Source organism: Pleurodeles waltl, chromosome 1_1, assembly GCF_031143425.1.
Source record: "Pleurodeles waltl isolate 20211129_DDA chromosome 1_1, aPleWal1.hap1.20221129, whole genome shotgun sequence".
Taxonomy (NCBI): domain Eukaryota; kingdom Metazoa; phylum Chordata; class Amphibia; order Caudata; family Salamandridae; genus Pleurodeles; species Pleurodeles waltl.
In genome coordinates, this window is record NC_090436.1 from 635711554 (window position 1) to 635734263 (window position 22710).

The 22710-nt window shown below is 43.6% G+C and overlaps 1 protein-coding gene across 4 annotated transcripts in view; it reads right to left on the reverse strand.

Annotated features, from left to right (window-relative positions):
- Positions 1–22710, reverse strand: part of YTHDC2 (YTH N6-methyladenosine RNA binding protein C2) — a 999369-nt gene that overhangs the window by 549928 nt on the left and 426731 nt on the right. For all 4 annotated transcript variants that reach the window (XM_069226524.1, XM_069226522.1, XM_069226518.1 and 1 more), the window contains exons 15-17: positions 7384–7480; positions 7205–7292; positions 7036–7116 (exon numbers count right to left, since the gene is read on the reverse strand). In XM_069226524.1, coding sequence (XP_069082625.1) covers positions 7036–7116; positions 7205–7292; positions 7384–7480 — 266 coding nt within the window. The remainder of the gene's footprint in view (positions 1–7035; positions 7117–7204; positions 7293–7383; positions 7481–22710) is intronic.

Sequence of the window (22710 nt, forward strand, 5' to 3'; positions counted from 1 at the left end):
TCTGCAGTACAGCAGAACTCTTTTTCTGACTGCTGGTGACATTTTAATTTGCCCATTTTTTAGAAATAAAATATGTTAGCTATTTTAGTTGCACATATTCCTTTTTTACCTTTATTTATTGAAGGTTTTAGCATTATGTGTGTACATACATTTGCAATCAACAATAGCGATTTCGTCCAAATACATCATAAGTGAGTAATGTTCGCTTCTGGTGCTTACATTTTAATATCCATTGTACTTCATTACAGATTAATTTAAAATGGCTCACAGTGTGGTTATAACGGTGTGGCAGAGGAACAGATACAATACCACATCTGTCGTCTCATGGCAGTGCTACATAGTTAAGACAGTGGACCCACTGTCATTAGAAATTATAAGGTGGAACACTGCAAGAACAGGGATACTCCCATGTGGAAGTGGCCACTTGGTTGGAGGTCCTAAAATGGGTATGACACGTGTATATAGTTTCTGCTGGCATCAGTAAGTGCACTAACCGCAGCAGTGTCTGGCACTAGAGTCAACAGGTAAGAGTGTAAGGGGTCACATATATCTCTGGGTTGAGATTGTGGGGATAATAGGTCAGCCTATGTGGTCATTTGTTCTTGACAATATATCAGGTCATGTAGCCAATCCTTAAATTTAGGCAGCCTTCCCTTGCTCCACCTACAAACAATCCTGCGCTTTGCCAAGAGAAGACTCCGTGCTATATATTTACGATACTATTGTATCGGTCAATATTGTCAACATGTCCTAGAAGTGCTACGAGTGGCGTGAGTGTAAGGGTAAGTCCTGTCATGAGGGACAGTGCAGAATCTACCTCTTTCCAGTAGGCCTGAACTAGGGAACACACACAAGCTAAGTGAAGAAAATCGACTCCACCCTTCCCACATCTAGCGCACCAATCAACATCACGCTGACGAAAACAGTGCAGCCTAGAAAGCATGTAATAGAGTCTGTGTATAAATTTATAGTGTATTATTCGCAGTCTGCTACTAGAGGGGGCAGCATACTCATTTGCATGCAGCAGAACCTACCATTGCACCTCCGTAATGGATAGTCCCAGGTCCAACTCCCACTGGGCATGTGCTCTAGTAGTAGGAACAGGATATTATTTTTGAACAGTATGGTAAAAGGTCGATAGAATGTTTTTAGAACCCGTGGATTTAAGCAACGTGAGTAGTGTCTAAACTTGGGGGGGGGGACAGGCGGGGGTTCAAGTGGGGATTCTATGGTACCTGCCCTCACATTATTGCATATGTTTATGTAGAGTAAAATGTCCAAAGGAGTGGAGTTTTCCCCTCAAACAATGCCTCCTGTGTAATAAAAGTGTTATCACGGTATAAGTCTCCCCACATTACAAGATTATATTCCTGCATCATCCATCAACAGTTCGCTTCTTGTGTGACAGGGAAGGCTGGGTGATAAGACAACAGCATTAACAGAGAGTAAAGCAACGGTTTCCATAATTTGTTGGACAGTTTACGCCACGTGGAGGACATGCATGTGACCATAGCATCTGCATAATGAGGGAGAGCATCTTCAATCGTAAATAGGAAGAGGGAGGTACAGGGGCCACATATCCTTTTTCAATTGCCAGATGGGGTGAGCCTATACCAATGTACAGCATGGTGCGCCTGGGCGCCGAGAAAGTAGAGCCCCATATCTGGGGATTCAAAGCCTCCCTTAGAGAATGGTCATACGATAGCAGTCCATGCCAGACAAGGTTTATCCCCCCATACTGTACAATTGTGTTTGAAGCGCTTTAACCCATTAGGGCCGCGGGCGAGCTGGTCTCATCCCAGCACACGAGACCAGCTCGTCCTGCATCCGGCCCACACCCCCCAGTTAGGGATGGAAGGAGAATCACTTCCCCTTCCACCCCCGACGCCCCCCAGTGATCTCTGATTATGTCAGCGCGCAAATCACACCCTGACCTCATCAGAGGTCACCCCGGATCACGCTGTCCCGGAAGAGGAATGCAAAAGCATTCCTCTTCCAACCGGGAGGTGGGGAGGGAGAGACATGAAAGGAAAGGAAAGATCTTTCCTTTCCTTTCATGTCTCTTGAAGCATTCCTGCTGCCAGCAGAAATGACCACTAGACACCAGGGAATTTTTTTAAAGGTATTTTCAATAAAGGGAGCGGCCCCTTGGGCAAGGGTCACTCCCTAGGGAGCTATATTATTTTTTGGCCATTTCTGCCTGCCCTGGGGGCAGATCGGCCTAATATAGAGGGAGGGGGGGGGAGGGGGCAGAAAACCCCTAGACACTAGGATTGTTTTGTGTGCAAATGAATAAATGAAATATAACAATTACATTCTCATCTAATAGGAAAAAACATGCACCATGTAAGAATTTGGAAGAGCATTACATAAGATGAGACAGTTGAGTAGATGATATTTCGGAAGGCCTGCGCTGTAACATTTGTTTATTTCCATTGAACAAAGAATTCTTAAATCCAAGACTTGTGTGTGACGCCTTGTACAGAACAGAACGCATAGGCTGCAGGCAGCTGATTATCTCTGGGGTGTGTGTTAATTAATTCATTCATTCGTGACGCTATCAATCAGAGATTGTGCAAATGGTCATTTGAATACATTCTACTCAATAACAAATCATGGTCCATTTCCAAAAGAATTATCCCGTACTGATGTTTTGCTGAACACATAATTTGTTTTGTCAGCTTTGGCCAAGGATTATGCCCCGGAGTGGCCTTGCTGAGGGATATTTTAATCACCGTTTCATCAAACTAAACTGTGATTTAGATGGAAATAGGTTAAATCTCTGCTAACAAGATTTTGGCTGTTGCAGTTTATTTTCCATGGAGCTTGGTTTTCAGTGAATTGTAGTGCTGCAGCTGATGTTAATTTGATAATTATGAAAAATGACTCACACGTTCTTCGCAGAAGTTCCAGAGGAGTAGTGCGTTTCTAGAACATGGCATTTTTACCAGTATATTCGCTCCATAGACATTGTTATGTGTTTCATATGATTCACGTTCTTTCAAGCTCATACACTCTGCTGTTTACACTGCATCGCTGGCATCCTAGCAGGGAATAGATGGCGTTAGCACTATTCATACACAAGAAAGCACCACCATGCCATGGAACCCTGTACACCTACCCGAGAAAAAAGTGACATAATGGGGAGCCACGGCCAATGGCCAATATAGGTGAGGGAGCTGCGGGTCCAAAAAGTTTGGGAACCACTGCATTAAGGGATTTGAACCCTCTGTGTGTAGAAATGGCGTTGATAGGGCTAGAAAGATTTCCTCTGCTCTTCGGGGTTCACTAATCCTACTGTTTTAATAGTCTCCATTTCAGCTTTCATGAGTGTCATCTCGTCATCTTTGTGGCTTCCAAATAGACTGGAGCTGGACAATGGGAGATTTAGTAGTCTCTGTTGGGACTCTGGCTTGAGGGATGTGAGGCGGAGCCAAGAATGTCTTCTCAGAGCTATACTGTGGCAGTAGTAATGTGCTGCTAATAAGGAAGAGTCTGCTGCAGCACTTACTATTTGATTGAGTATATTTCCATGAAGTCTTCTCTTTTATCTCTGGGAAGATGTTCTGAAACTGTTGCAAGGATTCCCATAATGCCCTATCATATCGGCATGCTTTCATGGGGGTTACCTTTGTGCTGCACACCTTTTGACCCACCAAGTCCAGCTTTCCACTCTCCTTATCTGAAGGTTCTGTAGAAATAGAAGTAGTAGCAAGGTGCTTTTTTTGCTGCCAATACAATCACTGAAAATGGAGACAGGTCAGTACAAACGAAGCAGGATCTTGCTCCGGTGGGCGATAATTCTTTTGGAGCCTCAATGGAGCTGGTTTAACTGTGGCTGGAGTCAGGCAAAGATTCATAGCTGGTTCAAGGAGACCTGGCACCAGTGGAAGTAATGGTTGTGATTCTGTTCTGTGTTGAAGTGTTTCTAAGATCACTGAGGGGGTTGGAGTCGACATAGGATGTTAAGCTGTGCAGCTCCCCTTACCAAAACGTGGTGATATCAACCACCGGTGAAACTCAAGTTGGTGGCAAATCCAACAGTGTCGGAGAGTACCTTCCAGTGGAAGTGGAGGATGTGTCAGTGGTACGATGGCAGGATCGTGAATGAGAGCATCCAGACTAGTGAGCATGGCTGTGTCTGGTAGATGGTGCGTGGCTGGAGCCGTTACAGTGCCTACCTGAATGATGGCGCGACCTGGACGGACATCTGAGCCTCGTTATGGGAGTGTCAACTGGTCGCAGAAGTTAGAAGGCAATGGTAGTGGGGGAGGCAGAGAGGAGGTGGAGGTGGTGGAGAAGATGAGCCTGCTGGTGGAGAACATGGTTCAACCCTTGAAGAAGTTTGCTTTGGAGTACTCCAAATCTGGAGAGAAATAAATGTGTCTCATCTTTTTCCTTGCCTCCTTGTAGTGTTGTCGACAGTGAAAGACTCCGACATCGACCTCCTTTGATCACTCAACGTCAATCTACTCCTCGACAGGGATCTTTGGTGGCACCTCAAAATTGATTGGGACCTTCAAGGCAAGTGTTGTAGGTGCCTCGGTGTGAATGGATTCCTCGACATTGAACGAGTTCTGTGTTAACATAGTGTGAGTCTTTGATATCGACCCACCTTGCCTTAACATTGATCTCTGGCGATTCCACAACGTTGAGCTGGCTGCTGACGGCGAACAGGTAGGCGCCGTACCTCTCCTTGAAGTCTACTGGGACTGATGTTATTTTTGCACAGTTGTCATCTTCTTGGATATCTGAAAGAGAGCTGGCAGTGACCTGGTAGAAGGCTGACCATCTCCTCACCCTGAAGTCCCACCTTCAGATTGCGCTTGTTGTCTTCGCTGCTCATCAGTGTCATGGAGGCAGATTTTCTCTCTATCTCTCAGGGTGCACCTGGAAAAGGCCTTGCACTGGTGGTAAGACTCCATGATGGAAGGCAGACAATACCTGACTCTATGGGAAGGGAGGGTTGTTTTGGCCTTCTTTCTCCCATAGGCAGGGCATTTGTCAAACAAAGATAGCATTTTGTCTGACTTAAGACTTTACTGGAGAGATGAACGTCGTTGAATGAAACAGTTGTGAACACATTCTAGGTGAATTTTGTGGGGAAAAAATCCTGTCAGCAGGAGCTCGAAAAAAAGACCTGAAACATCTGTCGCCTGCTGAGCATAATGGAATACTGGTGGTCCCTAGGTTCCTAAAGGCACAGCCTCTATTTGTAACTCTTATAATTACAGCCTATGTGGCTACACTGTCCTGCTCTCCTACATGTCTATACTGTATTAAAAAGGGTTTGCGAAAGAGATTTATGCTATTTTACAAAACCATCATGATTTGATATGCATATACAGTTCTCCTGAGCCCTTTTTTAACTACAAGCTGAAGCCTATTCCTAAAGGCTGCATAATATTTTTCTTTCTTAAGTGACTCTGCAGGCCTTCCTGAACAAAGGCGAACATCTACACTTAAGAAAATATATTCTGAAAAAGCACTCCGTTGGGAACACGCACATGGGCAGGGCTATTCAGTGCTTAGAACTATTGATGGAGATCCCCTATGAGAGAAATGAAGAAAATACAGTATTCAATTATACAGACCGTCATATTATGTCTGACAATGTTGGAATTGATTTTTTATGGACATTGACCATGGACGATCGCTAACGATGCTCAGTAATTGTCTACATGAACTCATCTAAGGGAACGGCCTTCTGGTTGTTACAATTTGAGGGCTGTGGTGATTGATGACTATATGACTCATACACTTTAAATCACTAGCATAAATTTAAATACGGACTATAACTTTTATGTGTGGATGTGGCTGTTACCCCAATAACCTTTTGTACATAATTTGTTGTTACTAGTTATTTAAATAATGGTACCCAAAAAAGGGTTGATAAATGTTTTCCCATTGATTTATTGTTAACTAATTGAAGCAGGGATATGAAGAGCATCAATACCCATGTATTCAAAAGATAGTCAGGTGATATAATCACAAGGGCCTGTGAGGAACGGAAGGAAGTGGAAAGGTCAAAAGAAGAAAGCAGCATGGTCTCCCTTAATTCAACTCTATATGCTGTGCACACACTATATATGAAACGGATGTCTACAGAAAACCTTTTAAATGTTGCTGACACATTTCTAGGCCTGGTCTTTGAGGTAGCTTCAACTGCTTTGCCAGGCTATTGTTTAAAAAAAAGATCACACATAATATATGTACATAGAGGAGTTTTCAACAACAGGCTTCATCCATTGGTCTGTTGAACTGCCATTCAGTTTTTGCTTCTGCCCACCACCGCATACATATTGGATCAATGGGTCAGGCCGTTTCACCAGTTAATTCCCTTCACTTTGAGCAACTGCATAAAGCTTGTGCACATTGTTCACCACTGTTTAATACCGTCTCTTTCTATTCAGAACAAAGCTTTTTAAAGTCTGCCTTTCAATATTATGTTTGTATATTACCTATACAATCGACTAGTCATTCTCTATCTCTTTTTTAAAGTTGCTGGTATAAAGTGCTTAAATTACTCTGTAGGTGCCTGAAATGTGAATGCATGGTTGAGTGATGATTCTTCTTTTCTCCTTCACAAAAAAGTAATTGTAAAATGTATGGCACAACCAAAAGGTTTAAATAACATCAATAGTAAACAGCAACAACAGTGTTTTTTGTAGTGTAACTTTTTCTTGCACTCAAACAGTGGCTACATTTAAGTAAATGTCAGTTTTATGTTTATTTTTTGTAATATGCCTGCAATAAACTACGTGCAAAAAATCTATTAAAAAATCCATTGCAGCAGCATTTCAAGGTGAGACCTACTGGCTTTGCCAATGCTTGCTAAAGACCTGTTGGAGATGCTAATTGACTTCAAACTACTGAGTGCAATACCTACGTACAGAGTGACAAGTATTCTTCTTGCAGGAATATAATTTATTCAATGCAATACCAACACTAATTCTCATGGCGGACTAGACTTTACACAAAAACATACTCTATCATCACATTTTAAAAATATGAAGCCAATGGATCCAAACCTACCTCTTTAACCTTGCCTGAATCAATAACAAATATTACATCATTCACTGTAATGCTTGTTTCAGCAATATTCGTAGAAAGAATCTGAAATTCAAATGCAAATAAATAAGTGCTCTCATCTAAAAGTACCAAGACCTGTTAAATAGAAGTCCATGTAACATTGGATACTTGCTATTTTACGAATGCCACTAGGTGGGTTCTTCAGCACCTTCTTCTGATCGGATGTCTGCATGTTGGAGTGAAGCATAAAAACCTGATACCTGTGTACAAACCAGAATCATATTTAAAAGGAAATATTAACTAGAAGTTATTAAGGCAAGAATCAAAAGCTTTTACAAACCCCTTCTTTACCTATGTGCGTTATCTGCAAACCGCTTATCATCAAACAAGATACGGTCCCTGAGTCCAACAATTTCATCGTATCCAGGCAGGAAAATCAAAATTGCCCCTGAAGACAAAAATGAAAAGAGAAACAAAGTAAGTAGAAGCGAGCAACGTTGGGAGTAGCATGTTAGAAAAGATCCAGTTGGACACCTTTCACACGTACTGAACAAGAATAATAGTAAAAGGATGGTGTATCTTCCTAGCTGGAGAGTGTTTTTTTCAATTACCAAATCACTCTCTAATATCCTTTCTTCATTTCATTAAGATACAATCAGTAGCAGAAGAAGTTCTGAGTTAGTGCAAGAATAAGCTGCTTCCCTGACAGTACAATTTTTTCCTGTAAATACAATCTACTCATTTGTTTTCTCTACAGATGTAGTCTATGTAGTCGTACCAGACATGCTACTCATACCCTGGTGTTGATGCTGCCACCCAAAGTAACAAAATTGTTTCCTAAAACCTGCATCGCGATTATCATCTCATTGAAGAAACAGATGATTTGGAGTATAATCAAAAGTAATGGAGAAACAAGAAGCAGAAATGAAGATGTCCGTGGTGTTCACAATAAACACTGTTTTTATTACAAAAGCAATATTTTTTGTTGGAACTCTGCCCATGTACATTCTTACATTGTTTTTATACTGACTTTCATTTTGTTATGTTTTTTAATACTGAAAAGAAACTAACAATAATAACAGATTTTCAGAGTAGCGTATAAAATAGCATGTTTGTCCAATCTCACATTTGTATCACTTTTCTTACAAACCTTAAAGGATTAACATTTAGGCAGCCCGTCCTGTGCTACAAGATGGCTTTAGAGTGAGGTGCTTCATTATTCAAGTGTTAAAAAAAAAGCTTTTTAAAACGTATTTCTCGTGCTGGCAACAAAAGCCTTGAGAAGTAATGCATACTGGGGTAGGAGAAAATGGTTGCAGGGTGCAGACTCATTCCACAGCTATCTGGGGCAGTCAAAGACCAAAAGCCATGAGAAGAGGCCTTGTAAGATACATCAAAGTTTCATGTGACTTTGATATTCGTTCCTATTCTGAAGTTATTACAATATCTTATGTATATGAAACTTAGAAACCTGACCATACACTGCAAACCGTCTAGATATGTTCTTTGCTATATTGCCTCCCACTAATTTTGCCTCAAACACTGACCATTAAATAAACTCTAAACCACTCTTCAAAGCCAACCTTCACCAGCAGGCTTTCATGGATAAATGCTGCCACTAGGATACATTTCCCTGTCTGCTGTTGTATTTTTTATGGAAATTAAAGGTAATTCAGCTTCCAGCAGGCTGTCATAGTGGCCTAGAAGCATTATGTTCACAATCCAAACGTGACAGGGAATCGAAGACTTGGCAATGGACGCCATGATGAGCAATGCATGTCAGGGAGGGAGGAAGAATGAGTGCAAACCATTGGTGGACATCCCACACTAATCTAGAAGAGTCAGTTGCCAAGGTACGTGACTAGAGACATCAGGTAAGGTGCGGCAATTTTTTCACATGAATTTCAGATGAACTGTTACACTGTTATCAACATTGTGATTGGGCTTAAAGAGCACAGATTAAAAAACAGATCCCACATTGCACTCCACACCCAGAAACAGAGGGGACATTTGGTGCCCTCCAAAATGTACTGTATGCCAGCTGAAAGAAAAAGTGACGAAGAAGTGGCCTTACAAAAGAAGGACAAGTAAGATGTGATCACCAAATAGTCTTAATCTATCTAAGTAACTGGGTTAGTAGATACTTCCCCATAGTGGCATTTTAAATGTGTATATTAGTAATTTAGCTGTTGTAGGTCTCAAATGTGGGAGACGTATTTGCCAAAGCAGGCAAAGGTAGTACTTACATCTAAATAGTTATAGTAAACTTTACAGACCTAATCCGAAGGTACGTGAAACTAGTAAATTTGATTCCCAAATTACAGAAAACGTTAAACACTTCAAAAACATAGCAAAATGCTTTAAAAGACAATTTAGGCATGCAATGTACAAACCTCACATCCTAGACTAGAAGGAGCAAAACGACAATTTGCTAAAACCGACTTAGGCAAAACACTCAACAAAACTATGATGCTCCAATTCAGAGGAAAAGATTGACTGAAACTACATTATTTAAAGCATTTATTGCTGACATATTTTCGAAGCATGTTATCATTTCTTTACATACGTCTTCCTTTGTCAACCACATGAAATTGACAACATATCATTTCCAAATCACTGATTTGTAACTGAGTTAATTCCAGGTCAAAACTTCCAAAGATTAAATAAATATACTACTCTTTTTGTTAATACTTGCACATCCACTTCTTTCTTTTCTGCACATCTCTCTTTTGAGATCAGCTCCTCTTCCTCTACACTTCATTACTGGTCCCTATTCTAAAACTATTTAAATTTCTTCTGTACATGAAACTCAGAAACCTGGCCACACTTTTCTGACAGTCCAGATATGTTCTTTTATGTCTTTGCTGTATTGACTGCTACTAATAGTGCTTCAATCATTCACCATTTAAGAATTCTTGCGCCAATGGCCAGCATCTCACCATTAGATTTATGTATGTATATAAATTACCTACTGGGTGTCGCCAGTAGGTGGTCATAGTTAGAACCTAGTATCCATAGGAAGAGTGTTTTTTGTTTTGTCAATAGCTTTGGTGCTGCTTGACGAATCTTCAAAAAAAAATCAAAACATATACTTGAGTGGGTTCATCTGCTGTATTGAAAGTTTTGGAGTGATCCATCTGTCAAGCTGGGGCCGAGAAAAAGTAGGGATCCCAATACATTTTTTCCCTATGCCTTTTTCCATAGGGATTTTGAACACAACTCCAACCTGAACCACTTGGCGGAATCACACCAAATTCAGCAGAAATCTAGCTCGTGGTCCAGAAAGCGTGCTTTTTGTGATTTGGTGTAAATCCATTTAGTAGTTTTCATGGTATTAGAGATGAAAAAATATAGATATCTAGGCATGCAGATCCTCCACTGAGCCAACTGTCCCTGTATTGAAAGCTGATTGGCTGCCAAAACTTTAACAACGAAGTGTTGGCAGCCATCTTGGGACTCCTCTTCAGCCAAGTCCCAGAAAAAAGTTGAAAAAAAGGAAAGAAAAAAGGGAAAAAAAGGAAAAGGGGCCAGGGCAGGGTCACTCTGAGCCCCTCGCCTTGGTCTAGGGGTCCCTCACAGACCCCACCAGGGCTAAAAAAAAAAATATACCCGCGGATTGTTACAACAGCTTAAAAAAAAAAGGGTGTTATCACGCCCTTTTCTTTTGTTTAGACCCCAGGTGGGCCAGGTCCCAGGGGCTTTTGGGATTGAAAAAGGAGGGGGGGGGGCAGAGGGCCCCCTCCTATGGCTTATATTAGCCCCAGGGACAAGTACCTCCCCAGGGCAATCGGCCAGAAAGGGTACGGCGGGGCCACCCATGCCCCGGTGGCCACCACCTCCTCGGGGCTAAATCTTTATTTGAAATGGGGTAGTAGAACCATACGGCCTCCGCACACAGCCCTGGAGCCCACCACCTCCCAAAGGCTTAATACAAAATGTGTATGGGAGGGGTCTGTGCCGCATCCCACCCCCACCACAACCCCCTGGACTGCCACCTCCTTGGGGCAATTTGCTGTAATAAAGGTGGAGCCGTGCCACCCCCGCAGCCCGAGGGACCACCACCTCTCTGGGGATGAGATAAAATAACAAAGGGGGTGTGTCGTGGACCCCTGGCCCCGGGATCCACCACCTCGCCAGGGATGTTTAAGGATGGAGGGAGGGCCGTGTGGCCCTCTTTGTAGAGCCAATAATGGCTCTGGCGACCACCACTGCCCCCCAAGAGCCAACTCCTACTACGTGCTGCGTGCCCAGGACACAGCTGTTTGCTCTGTTTTGGCGGGAGCTTTGACAGCTCCCGTCAAGTCAGAGCAAGCACTCTGCTTCCAGGGGGCAAGATCTGTCAAAGTGCTTTCGCCTGCTGGAAGCAGAGGTTTCCTCGGTTTCCTTTCCCGCATCTCTGCTTTTGGAGACAGGAAGCTGCATGTTTAGCAGCTCCCTGTGTACAAAAGCAATGCAGGCTCCCACAGAAGGTAGGGTTCTGGCTAGAACCACTAGGACCTGGAGACTCCCCCGGCGGTCCCCAGAGTCCAGTCATCTGTAGTGGTGGCCACCCACTACAGATGGCTTGACTCTGGGGAAAGGGGACCCCGGGGACAAAATCTGCACAGGGAGGGACATTATAGTTAGGAAATAGAATTAAAAAACATAGAAATTCCCTGAAAAAAACAAAGGTTACAGGAACATTATAGTAAGGTTCTGAATGTACTCGTACAAAACCACAGAAATTCAGCAGTTAAAGCTATTTCAAGTTACTATAACTTGCGCCCTCACCATGCTCTGCTAATTACTCTAGATACTACAATACTCATGACAACTTCAATAACGTTATTAAAAATATAAATGAAGCATTAGCAGTCAAATTAATAAAGAAAAAACTGTGCATGGTGTGGGCGCGAGTTATAAATACTTGAAATAACTCTAAAAATAACTGCTAAATTTCTATAGTTTTGTATGAGTAAATTCAGAAGCTAACTATAACATCCCTGTAGGAAACCGGCTCTCTATATGGTGTACTTAAAAAGAAGTGCACAGTGAAGAGAGTCCAGTGGAACGTCATTTGGTTTGCAGAGGCAAAGGTAGATAGGACTGATGCTCTATTTTGTGGTAGTGTGGGCAAGCGGTTAGGCTTATCAGAGGGTAGTGCTAAGCATTTGTTGTACTCACAGATGTAATAAATGAGACACACACTCAAAGAATAAACCTGAGACCAATTTAGAAAAATAACACTTCTTTTAATATATATGGAAAATGTCACTTACCCAGTGTACATCTGTTCGTGGCATTAGTCGCTGCAGATTCACATGCTGTGCACAGTCTGCCATCTGGTGTTGGGCTCGGAGTGTTACAAGTTGTTTTTCTTCGAAGAAGTCTTTTCGAGTCACGAGACCGAAGGACTCCTCCCATTTCGACTCCATTGCGCATGGGCGTCGACTCCATCTTAGATTGTTTTGCCCGCAGAGGGTGAGGTAGGAGTTGTGTATGCTAGTAATAGTGCCCATGCAATGGAGTGAATGCGTATGTACATAATAAAGTTTTAAGTAATATATTTACAAATGTACAAATGTTTAAGATCTACTTCTAAACGGCTACAGGCTCCCGGGGAGGCGGGTGGGCGCATGTGAATCTGCAGCGACTAATGCCACGAACAGATGTACACTGGGTAAGTGACATTTTCCGTTCGATGGCATGTGTAGCTGCAGATACACATGCTGTGCATATACTAGTAAGCAGTTATCTCCCCAAAAGCGGTGGTTCAGCCTGTAGGAGTTGAAGTAGTTTGAAATAATGTTCTTAATACAGCTTGACCTACTGTTGCTTGTTGTGCAGTTAGCACATTTACACAGTAGTGCTTGGTAAATGTATGAGGCGTAGAGCATGTTGCTGCCTTACATATTTCGTTCATTGGAATATTTCCTAGAAAGGCCATGGTAGCACCTTTCTTTCTGGTTGAGTGTGCCTTTGGTGTAATAGGCAGTTCTCTTTTAGCTTTAAGATAGCAGGTTTGAATGCACTTAACTATCCATCTAGCAATGCCTTGTTTTGAAATTGGATTTCCTGTATGAGGTTTTTGAAAGGCGATAAATAGTTGTTTTGTCTTTCGAATTAGTTTTGTTCTGTCAATGAAGTACATTAGTGCTCTTTTGATGTCTAACGTATGTAGTGCTCTTTCGGCTACCGAATCTGGCTGTGGGAAGAACACTGGTAATTCTACTGTCTGATTTAAGTGGAACGGTGAGATTACTTTTGGTAAAAATTTAGGATTGGTCCGTAGAACAACTTTATTTTTGTGTATTTGAATAAATGGTTCTTGAATGGTAAATGCTTGAATTTCATTCACTCTTCTTAGAGATGTGATGGCAATTAAAAATGCAACTTTCCACGTTAAGTATTGCATTTCACAAGAGTGCATGGGCTCAAAAGGTGGACCCATGAGTCGTGTTAGGACAATGTTGAGGTTCCATGAAGGAACTGGTGGTGTTCTTGGTGGTATAATTCTCTTTAGGCCTTCCATAAACGCCTTTATGACTGGTATCCTAAACAATGAAATTGAGTGCGTAATTTGTAGGTAAGCAGAAATTGCCGTAAGATGTATTTTAATGGAAGAGAAAGCTAGGTTCGATTTTTGCAAATGTAGTAAGTATCCTACTATTTCTTTTGCAGATGCGTGTAAAGGTTGAATTTGATTATTATGGCAGTAATAAACAAATCTTTTCCACTTATTTGCATAGCAGTGTCTAGTGGCAGGTTTTCTAGCTTGTTTTATGACCTCCATGCATTCCTGTGTGAGGTCTAAGTGCGCGAATTCTAGGATTTCAGGAGCCAAATTGCTAGATTCAACGATGCTGGATTTGGATGTCTGATCTGTTGTTTGTGTTGTGTTATCAGATCTGGTCTGTTGGGTAGTTTGACATGAGGTACTACTGAAAGGTCTAGTAGTGTTGTGTACCAAGGTTGCCTTGCCCATGTTGGTGCTATTAGTATGAGTTTGAGTTTGTTTTGACTCAACCTGTTTACTAGATATGGAAGGAGAGGGAGAGGGGGGAAAGCGTACGCAAATATCCCTGACCAGTTCATCCATAGAGCATTGCCTTGGGATTGATCTTGTGGGTACCTGGATGCGAAGTTTTGGCATTTTGAGTTTTCCTTTGTTGCAAATAGATCTATTTGAGGTGTTCCCCAAATTTGAAAGTAATTGTTTAGTATTTGGGGGTGAATTTCCCATTTGTGGGTTTGTTGGTGATCTCGAGAGAGATTGTCTGCCAACTGGTTCTGAATCCCTGGAATAAATTGTGCTATTAGGCGAATGTGGTTGTGAATCGCCCAATGCCATATTTTTTGTGTTAGGAGGCACAACTGTGTCAAGTGTGTCCCTCCTTGTTTGTTTAGATAATACATTGTTGTCATGTTGTCTGTTTTGACAAGAATGTATTTGTGGGTTATTATGGGTTGAAATACTTTCAGCGCTAGAAATACTGCTAACAGTTCTAAGTGATTTATGTGAAACTGCCTCTGATGTATGTCCCATTGTCCTTGGATGCTGTGTTGATTGAGGTGTGCTCCCCACCCTGTCATGGAAGCATCCGTCGTTATGACGTATTGTGGCACTGGGTCTTGGAAAGGCCACCCTCGGTTTAAATTTGTACTGTTCCACCATAGAAGCGAGATGTATGTTTGGCGGTCTATCAACACCAGATCTAGAAGTTGACCCTGTGCTTGTGACCATTGTGATGCTAGGCACTGTTGTAAGGGCCGCATGTGCAATCTTGCATTTGGGACAATGGCTATGCATGAAGACATCATGCCTAGGAGTTTCATTACCATTTTGACTTGTATCTTTTGTGTTGGATACATGGCCTGTATTACCTTGTGAAATGTTTGAACCCTTTGTGGACTTGGAGTGGCATCGCCTTTTGCTGTGTTGATTGTCGCTCCTAAGTATTGCTGTGTTTGACATGGCAAAAGGTGTGACTTTGCGTAGTTGATGGAGAAACCTAGCCTGTGAAGGGTTTGTATGACATATTTTGTGTGCTGTGAACACTGTCTTAGCGTGTTGGTTTTGATTAACCAGTGGTCTAAGTACGGGAACACATGTATTTGCTGCCTTCTGATATGTGCAGCTACTACTGCCAGGCATTTTGTAAAAACTCTTGGCGCAGTTGTTATTCCGAATGGCAACACTTTGAATTGGTAATGTATTCCTTGGAATACAAACCTTAGGTATTTCCTGTTTGAAGGCTGTATTGGTATATGGAAATACGCATCTTTTAGGTCTAATGTTGTCATGTAATCTTGCTGTTTGAGCAGTGGGATTACGTCTTGTAACGTGACCATGTGAAAGTGGTCTGATTTGATGTAGGTATTTAGTGTTCTGAGATCTAGTATTGGTCTCCGAGTTTTGTCCTTTTTGGGTATTAGAAAGTACAGTGAGTAAACTCCTGTGTTTTTTTGTAGATTTGGTACTAATTCTATTGCGTCCTTTTGTAGCAATGCTTGAACTTCTAGACCTAGAAGATCTATATGTTGTTTTGACATATTGTGTGTTTTCGGTGGGACGTTTGGAGGGAATTGGCGAAATTCTATGCAATAACCATGCTGGATAATTGCTAAGACCCAAGTGTCTGTTGTTATTTCCTCCCAAAGTTTGTAAAATTGGCTTAGTCTTCCCCCCACAGGTGTTATGTGATGGGGTTGTGTGACTTGTGAGTCACTGTTTATTTTGAGTAGTTTTGGGGCCTTGGAACTTTCCTCGATTTCTTGGGAATTGGCCCCCTCTATATTGCCCCGAAAACCTCCCCTTTGATATTGACCCTGGTAAGTAGGCCTTGTTTGTGAGGTTGTGGTTTCTGTGGGTTGACCTCGAAACCCTCCCCTAAAAGGTGTTTTCCGAAATGTGCCTCTGCTCTGCGGGGAGTAGAGTGCGCCCATGGCTTTGGCTGTATTGGTGCCTTTTTTGAGTTTCTCAATGGCAGTGTCAACCTCCGGCCCAAACAATTGCTGTTCATTAAATGGCATATTGAGCACAGCTTGTTGGATTTCCGGCTTGAACCCTGAAGTGCGCAGCCATGCGTGCCTTCGTATTGTGATTGCAGTGTTTATTGTTCTTGCAGCTGTATCTGCTGCATCCATGGAAGACCGTATCTGATTATTTGAGATACTTTGTCCCTCTTCTACCACCTGTTGCGCTCTTTTTTGGAACTCCTTGGGTAAGTGTTCGATGAAATGTTGCATTTCATCCCAATGAGCTCTGTCGTATCTTGCCAAAAGTGCTTGTGAAGTGGCAATACGCCATTGATTTGCTGCTTGTGCTGCAACCCTTTTTCCCGCAGCATCAAATTTGCGGCTCTCTTTGTCTGGAGGTGGTGCGTCTCCTGAGGTATGAGAGTTGGCTCTCTTACGAGCTGCCCCGACAACTACTGAGTCTGGTGTTAGTTGTGTTGTAATATAGATTGGATCTGTTGGCGGTGGCTTGTACTTTTTCTCCACCCTTGGAGTTATGGCTCTGCCTTTAACTGGATCCTGAAATATTTGCTTTGAATGTTTTAGCATTCCTGGGTGCATGGGAAGGCTTTGGTGCTGGCTATGGGTGGAGGATAGGGTGTTAAACAGAAAGTCATCCTCAATTGGTTCAGAATGTAAGGTGACGTTGTGAAATTCGGCTGCCCTTGCGACCACCTGTGTGTAGGATGTACTGTCCTCAGGTGGTGACGGTTTTGTGGGATAGGAGTCTGGGCTGTTGTCAGACACTGGAGCATCATAAAGGTCCCATGCATCGGTATCATCCTGACTCATTGTAGTATGAGCTGGTGAGTGCATCAGTGGTGGAGTTGTTGCTGGTGATGCATGTATTGACGGTGGTGGAGACGGTGGGGGGGGTTGTTTTCCTTGCCACTTTTGCCTGTGGTTGCTTGTCCTTTTGTTGAAAGGCAAGTTTCCTTTTTATTTTGATTGGGGGAAGAGTGGTTATCTTCCCTGTGTCTTCATGAATATGAAGCCTTCTTTGCGTGTAGTCAGGCTCTACAGCTTGAAGCTCCTCTCCAAATCTATGTAATTGGGAGGTTAATCCTTGTTCCTCTGTATAGGAACTAGTTTTCGGCTCCGAGGCTGGATGTTTCGGAACCTAAACCTTTTCGGAAGTCTTTTTAGGCTCCGAAGAAACCTTCTTTGTTTTCGGCGTGGTGTCTCGGTGCCGAAATTCTTCGGTGCCGCTGTCTCTGTGCCGAAGTTTCTCGGAGCCGCTGTCTCGGCTCCGAGGTTGCTGTGTGGCGGTATCTCGACCGGAGTCGGATGACTTCGACACCAGCATGCCCTTTTTCGGTGCCTTGGATCGGTCACCTAGTTTTCGGGTTAAGCCATGGACTGTTGGCGGGGGCGTCCCCTGGGCTTTTGTGTACTTCTCGTGAGTCTTGATTTTCGACGTCTTACTCACGGTTTGGGGTGTTTCTTCGGCGTCGAGTTCTTCAGAATCCGACTCGCGGATGGAGAAAGCTTCTTCTTCCTCCTCGAAACATTCTTGACCTGTCGGCGTGGACGCCATTTGTAGTCTCCTGGCTCTTCGGTCTCTCAGCGTCTTCCTCGACCAAAACGCTCGACAGGCTTCACAAGTATCCTCCTTGTGCTCGGGGGACAAGCACAAGTTACAGACCAGATGCTGATCCGTATACGGATACTTGTTATGGCCTTTTGGGCAGAAGCGGAATGGGGTCCGTTCCATCAGCCTTGAAGTCGCACGTGGCCGGGCCGACCAGGCCCCGACGGGGGATCGAAAAAACCCCGAAGGGCCACCGGAGCTCTTCAAAATTCGGTGTCGATTTGTTCTAACTAACCTGATACCGAACGCAAACAATACCGACGATTTTTTCTGAGATTCTAACTAACTTTCCGACCCGAAACACGGAGCGAAAAGGAACACGTCAGAACCCAATGGCAGAAAAAAAACAATCTAAGATGGAGTCGACGCCCATGCGCAATGGAGTCGAAATGGGAGGAGTCCCTCGGTCTCGTGACTCGAAAAGACTTCTTCGAAGAAAAACAACTTGTAACACTCCGAGCCCAACACCAGATGGCGGACTGTGCACAGCATGTGTATCTGCAGCTACACATGCCATCGAACATATATATATATATATATATATATATAAACCCAGGAACTTCATTATAAGGTGTGTACGTTTTCAAGCATAAATACTTTTTAGTTTAAAAAAATCGACGCAGGGTAAGTTCAGAGATCTTCAATGTTAACCTGTGGTAGGAAAACACAGTCAGCAAACAAGCATTTATTGATGACTCACAGGATTAATCTTGGGGACTTCAGGCAAATACTGGGCAAGGGTCAGGACCACATCAATAGGTCACTCTGATCAGCACTGGGGCGGCCGGGTGCAGAGGTGGAGTACAAGTCGGGTGCTCAATGTATTTCAACGGGTATTAGTCTCAATGGGTTTAGGCTGCAGGCTCTGGCTGGAGGGGCCAGTCGGGGCAACCAACAGGTAGATCACAAATGGAGGGTGTTCGGGGACGAAGGTGTAACTTTGGTCCTCTTCACCAGGGCCTAGGGGCGACAGGTGCAGGGGTGTCCTTTTACATCAGGTTTCCTTGTCCTGGAGCATTCGGGGTTGGGGTGTCCTGTGGTCTGAGGCTGCAGGTGCCGTTGTTGAGTCCATGAGGGGTGAAACCACAGTGGACTCAAGCTCAGGGGAGCCGGGGGATGTCTTTGACACCAGGGGTCCACTTTAACTTGGGCTGGTGGAGACGGGTGCAGCGATTGCTTTTAGGTGTTGGGTTCTTTCACTGGAGCTGCAGGAGAGGGGGCAGTGTGCAGAGGCTGCAGGCGACTTTGGGGAGTGGAATATAGAATCAAATTCACGAAGACTATGAAGGAGTCCTCGCAGGATTGGGTAGATTTTGTGGACAGCGCTGTCAAGTACCTGGAAGGCTGGTTGCATGGCAGCAATGTGCATGATTATCAGAGCTTGTACAATCTTCTTGTGAGAAAACACATTCTTAATTGCATGTCTGATAAACTGTATAGGTACCAGGTAGACTCAGCTCTGATTACTCCCCAAGAGATGGGTAAGATGGCAGACAAATGGGTTTAAACCAGGGTAGGTAGGAAAACCTCCAAAGGGGGTGACACCAAGAAGAAAGATTCTTCCAAGAATCAGGACAAAGGAGGAGACAAATCAAAAAGAAAGAGTCTTCATCAGGGCCACAAAACTCTTCTGGGAGTGGGTCTAAGTCCTCTATCACTTCCCACAAGAAATCTTAGTGCTACAGCTGTAGACAAAAAGGCCACAGGGCAGGAGACAGCACCTGTCCTAAAAATGGTCCAAAGAAAGTTGCTGTAGAATATCTATTGGGTAATTATTTGAGACTTCTACTTCGGCTGAAGTGGAGTTGGAAACCCATGCAGCAACGCTGGGTATTCCTGGGTACATCTTTGCTTTAACCAGAGCACAGGCCAAGAAGCAGGGAGAGCAAGGAGCACCAGAGCCTGTAAAAATGGCCCAGGAAGCTCCCAAAAAGAGAGGCAGGCAGGGTAAAAAGTTACTCCTGTTCAGGCTTCTAGTGAAGACCCCATCCCTGAGGGAGAGGAACCTGCACCCTGGGTGGAACCTACACCTGAAGGACTTAAAGCTGATGCAGCTGAGCTCTTAGGAGCCGGAGGATCAACCAGGGAGGAATTTAGCCTAGAACATAAATCCTGTCCTACTCTAGAAAGTCTGAGGCAGCAAGCTGCAGCTCAGGAAGCAGGGGTTGTCAGTGGGACCCATAGGGTATACTGGGACAATAACCTCCTTTATTCTGAGGCAAGAGATCTGAACCTGGTGCCACTAGGAGGTTGGTCAGTCCTCAAAGGTTTAGGGAGTTTTGTTTTAGCACGTCATTCCCCTTCCAGGCCATTTGGGGCAAAGTAAGACTTGGGACAGGCTTGTCCCTCACTTTCACTTCCCCCTCAAGTCTAAGGATACAAAGGAGTTTTGTCGCTTCTGTGTTACCGGTCAAGCCAGTGGCAAGACAGGTGGCACTGCAAAGGCCCCCTAATTCCACTACCAGTGGCTGGGGTACCCTTTGAGAGGGTAGGGGTGGACATTGTTGGCCCCCGGCCCCTAACTGTCTCTGGGAACAGGTTCATACTTGTGGTGGAGGACCATGCCGCCAGGTACCCAGAAGCAATTCCATTTAAGACCACAACAGCTCCTGCAGTGGCCAAGGCCCTCCTGGGAATATCTTCCAGGATGGGTTTTCCTAAGGAGGTGGTGTCAGACAGAGGTGCCAACTTTATGTCTGCATGCGGAAGGAGTGTGGTGTAAAATTTAAATTCACCACTCCTTGTCACCCACAAACAAATGGGGCAGTTCAGATATTCAACAAAACCCTCAAAGGCATGACCATGGGACTCTCAGAGAAACTCAGGAGGAGATGTGATGTCCTATTACCTTACCTCCTCTTTGCCCACAGGGAAGTTCCACAGAAGGAAGTGGGCTATAGCCCCTTTGAGCTTTTGTTTGGATATCCTGTTAGGGGTCCACTTGCTGGTCGTCTTCAGCGTTGCACATCCTCTTCTGTCTAGATTGGCACTTGCCAAGGCTTATCAGTGGTCCTCATGACCACTGACTCGTTTGCGACCCGTCGACTGGCGTGAGACATCTGCTGCACAACTTCAGGGACCTCTCTGCAGCTCCTGGGCTCCACAGCTGATCTTCATCTTCCACCGTCAACTAGGCTCTTCACCCACAGAAAGGTGGGCAGTGGCACCTGCCCTACCTGGACACTCCTGTGTGGACTGGACGCTGTCCCCTTCTTTTGCAGGTCCTCTTCATCCAGAATCCACCATTGGGTTCCAATGGACTGGTCTGGGTCTTGCAAACTTCGTTTTCCAAGTCCTCTTGTTAGTCTTTGGGAAGACCAAGTAACTTACCTCTGCTCTCCTGGTTGCTGGGGATCATCTAGGTACTCACCTTCAGTGGGCCCAAGTTCTCCCAGCTCCCTTCCAACTATTCCACATCCTGTGTTCCTCTTCAACAATAAGTTCTACTTATAGCAACAGGGTACAGCAATGGGTACCTCGTTCGCCTCCACCTATGCAATCTTGTTGATGGAACGGTGGGAAAAGGTAGCCTGGGCCGAGGAAAATGATCGATACATGAAAAATGTTGTACTATGGACATGTTTCAGCAACAATGTATTCATCTTGTGTGGAAGGAGAGGAACTTGAACTCTACAACTTCATAAAGAAATTGAACTGTAATAATCTTAATATCCAGTTCACTGAGATGCATAATCAAACACACTGTAATTTTTTGGACACTGAGCTAAGAGTTATTAACAGCAAATTAGCAACTACAATTCATAGAAAAGACACTGCCACAATTTCTATTTTGCATGCAGACAACAGTCATCTCACTGCATTGAAGTGGGGCATAGCCTATGGACAAATGTTTAGAGCGAAAAGGATATACTCAGCAGATGAGGAATTTGCAACAGAGGTGACTAAGATGATATAAAGGTTTGCTCGAGGTGGCTATCCATCCTGTGTTGTGAAAGATGTAAAGGAAAGTGCCAGTAAGAAACAAAAGGAACATATACTTTACCAACAGGATAAGAAGCTCACCCTGAAAGAGCAAAAGGAACAGAGACACTTCTTGGAGTTTAACTTAGTTCAACCTAGTTTTAAATGGATCTTAAAAAGAACTTGCATATACTAGAGAAGGATGAACATCTGCAAGGGGTAACAGGCTCCTGTCCATGTATAACATCCAGGAAAACAAAGTTGTTGGGTGACATCCTAAATCAGAGTTTCTTTGGTTCCAAAACAAACTGAATATCAGGGAACATAAAAGACTTTGACAATTGTAATTCTTTTAAGACTTGACAGTATGGATAAAAACTGAAATTGTATAGAATATTAGAGGGCCGCAATGCTGTGATCCAGGACAGAATAACCTGTAACACAGATCATGTGTCAATGTGTTGGAATGTGACTGCAAAAAATTCTACGTAGGAGCACAAAAAAATGTAAAATCAGTATCCTCCAACACAAAGGAGCCATTAAAAACGGGGACAGGAGTTTCCCCATGGCTTGTCAATTTGAACAGTGTCAGGGACCATCCCCAACAGGAAATAAGTACTATGGGATGAAACACGTCTAAATCCATGCATGTGGGGGTAACAGGGAGAAGGAACTGAGGAGAAAGAGAGGAGTCCAGATTGATTGTGAAATTGTGAACGGAAGCTCCTTGGGGCATAACACAGATGTGGAGCTCCATGTACATCTGTAGTTTATACGTGGACATAAACGACCATTGCTAATACACATGTTAACGTGCTACGAAACCCTTCCTACAATGGTCCTCCTAGAATACCTAACCTCTTGATGATCTCCTGTTTTTTTTTATATAACAGTTTTGATTTACGTGCACCTTGACTTAGCATACTGCACTTTACATCAAAAGAAGAAATGTTTTCTTAGTGAGTGTACTCCCCAATGTTCTTAGTACAGCTTGGCCTACTGTGGCTTGCTGCGCTGCTAAAACATCTACACAATAATGTTTAGTAAATGTATGTGGTGTTGACCAAGTAGCTGTTTTACATATTTCAGCCATTGGTATATTTCCTAAGAAGGCCATTGTAGCACCTTTTTTCCTTGTGGAATGTGCTTTAGGTGCAACTAAGAGTTGT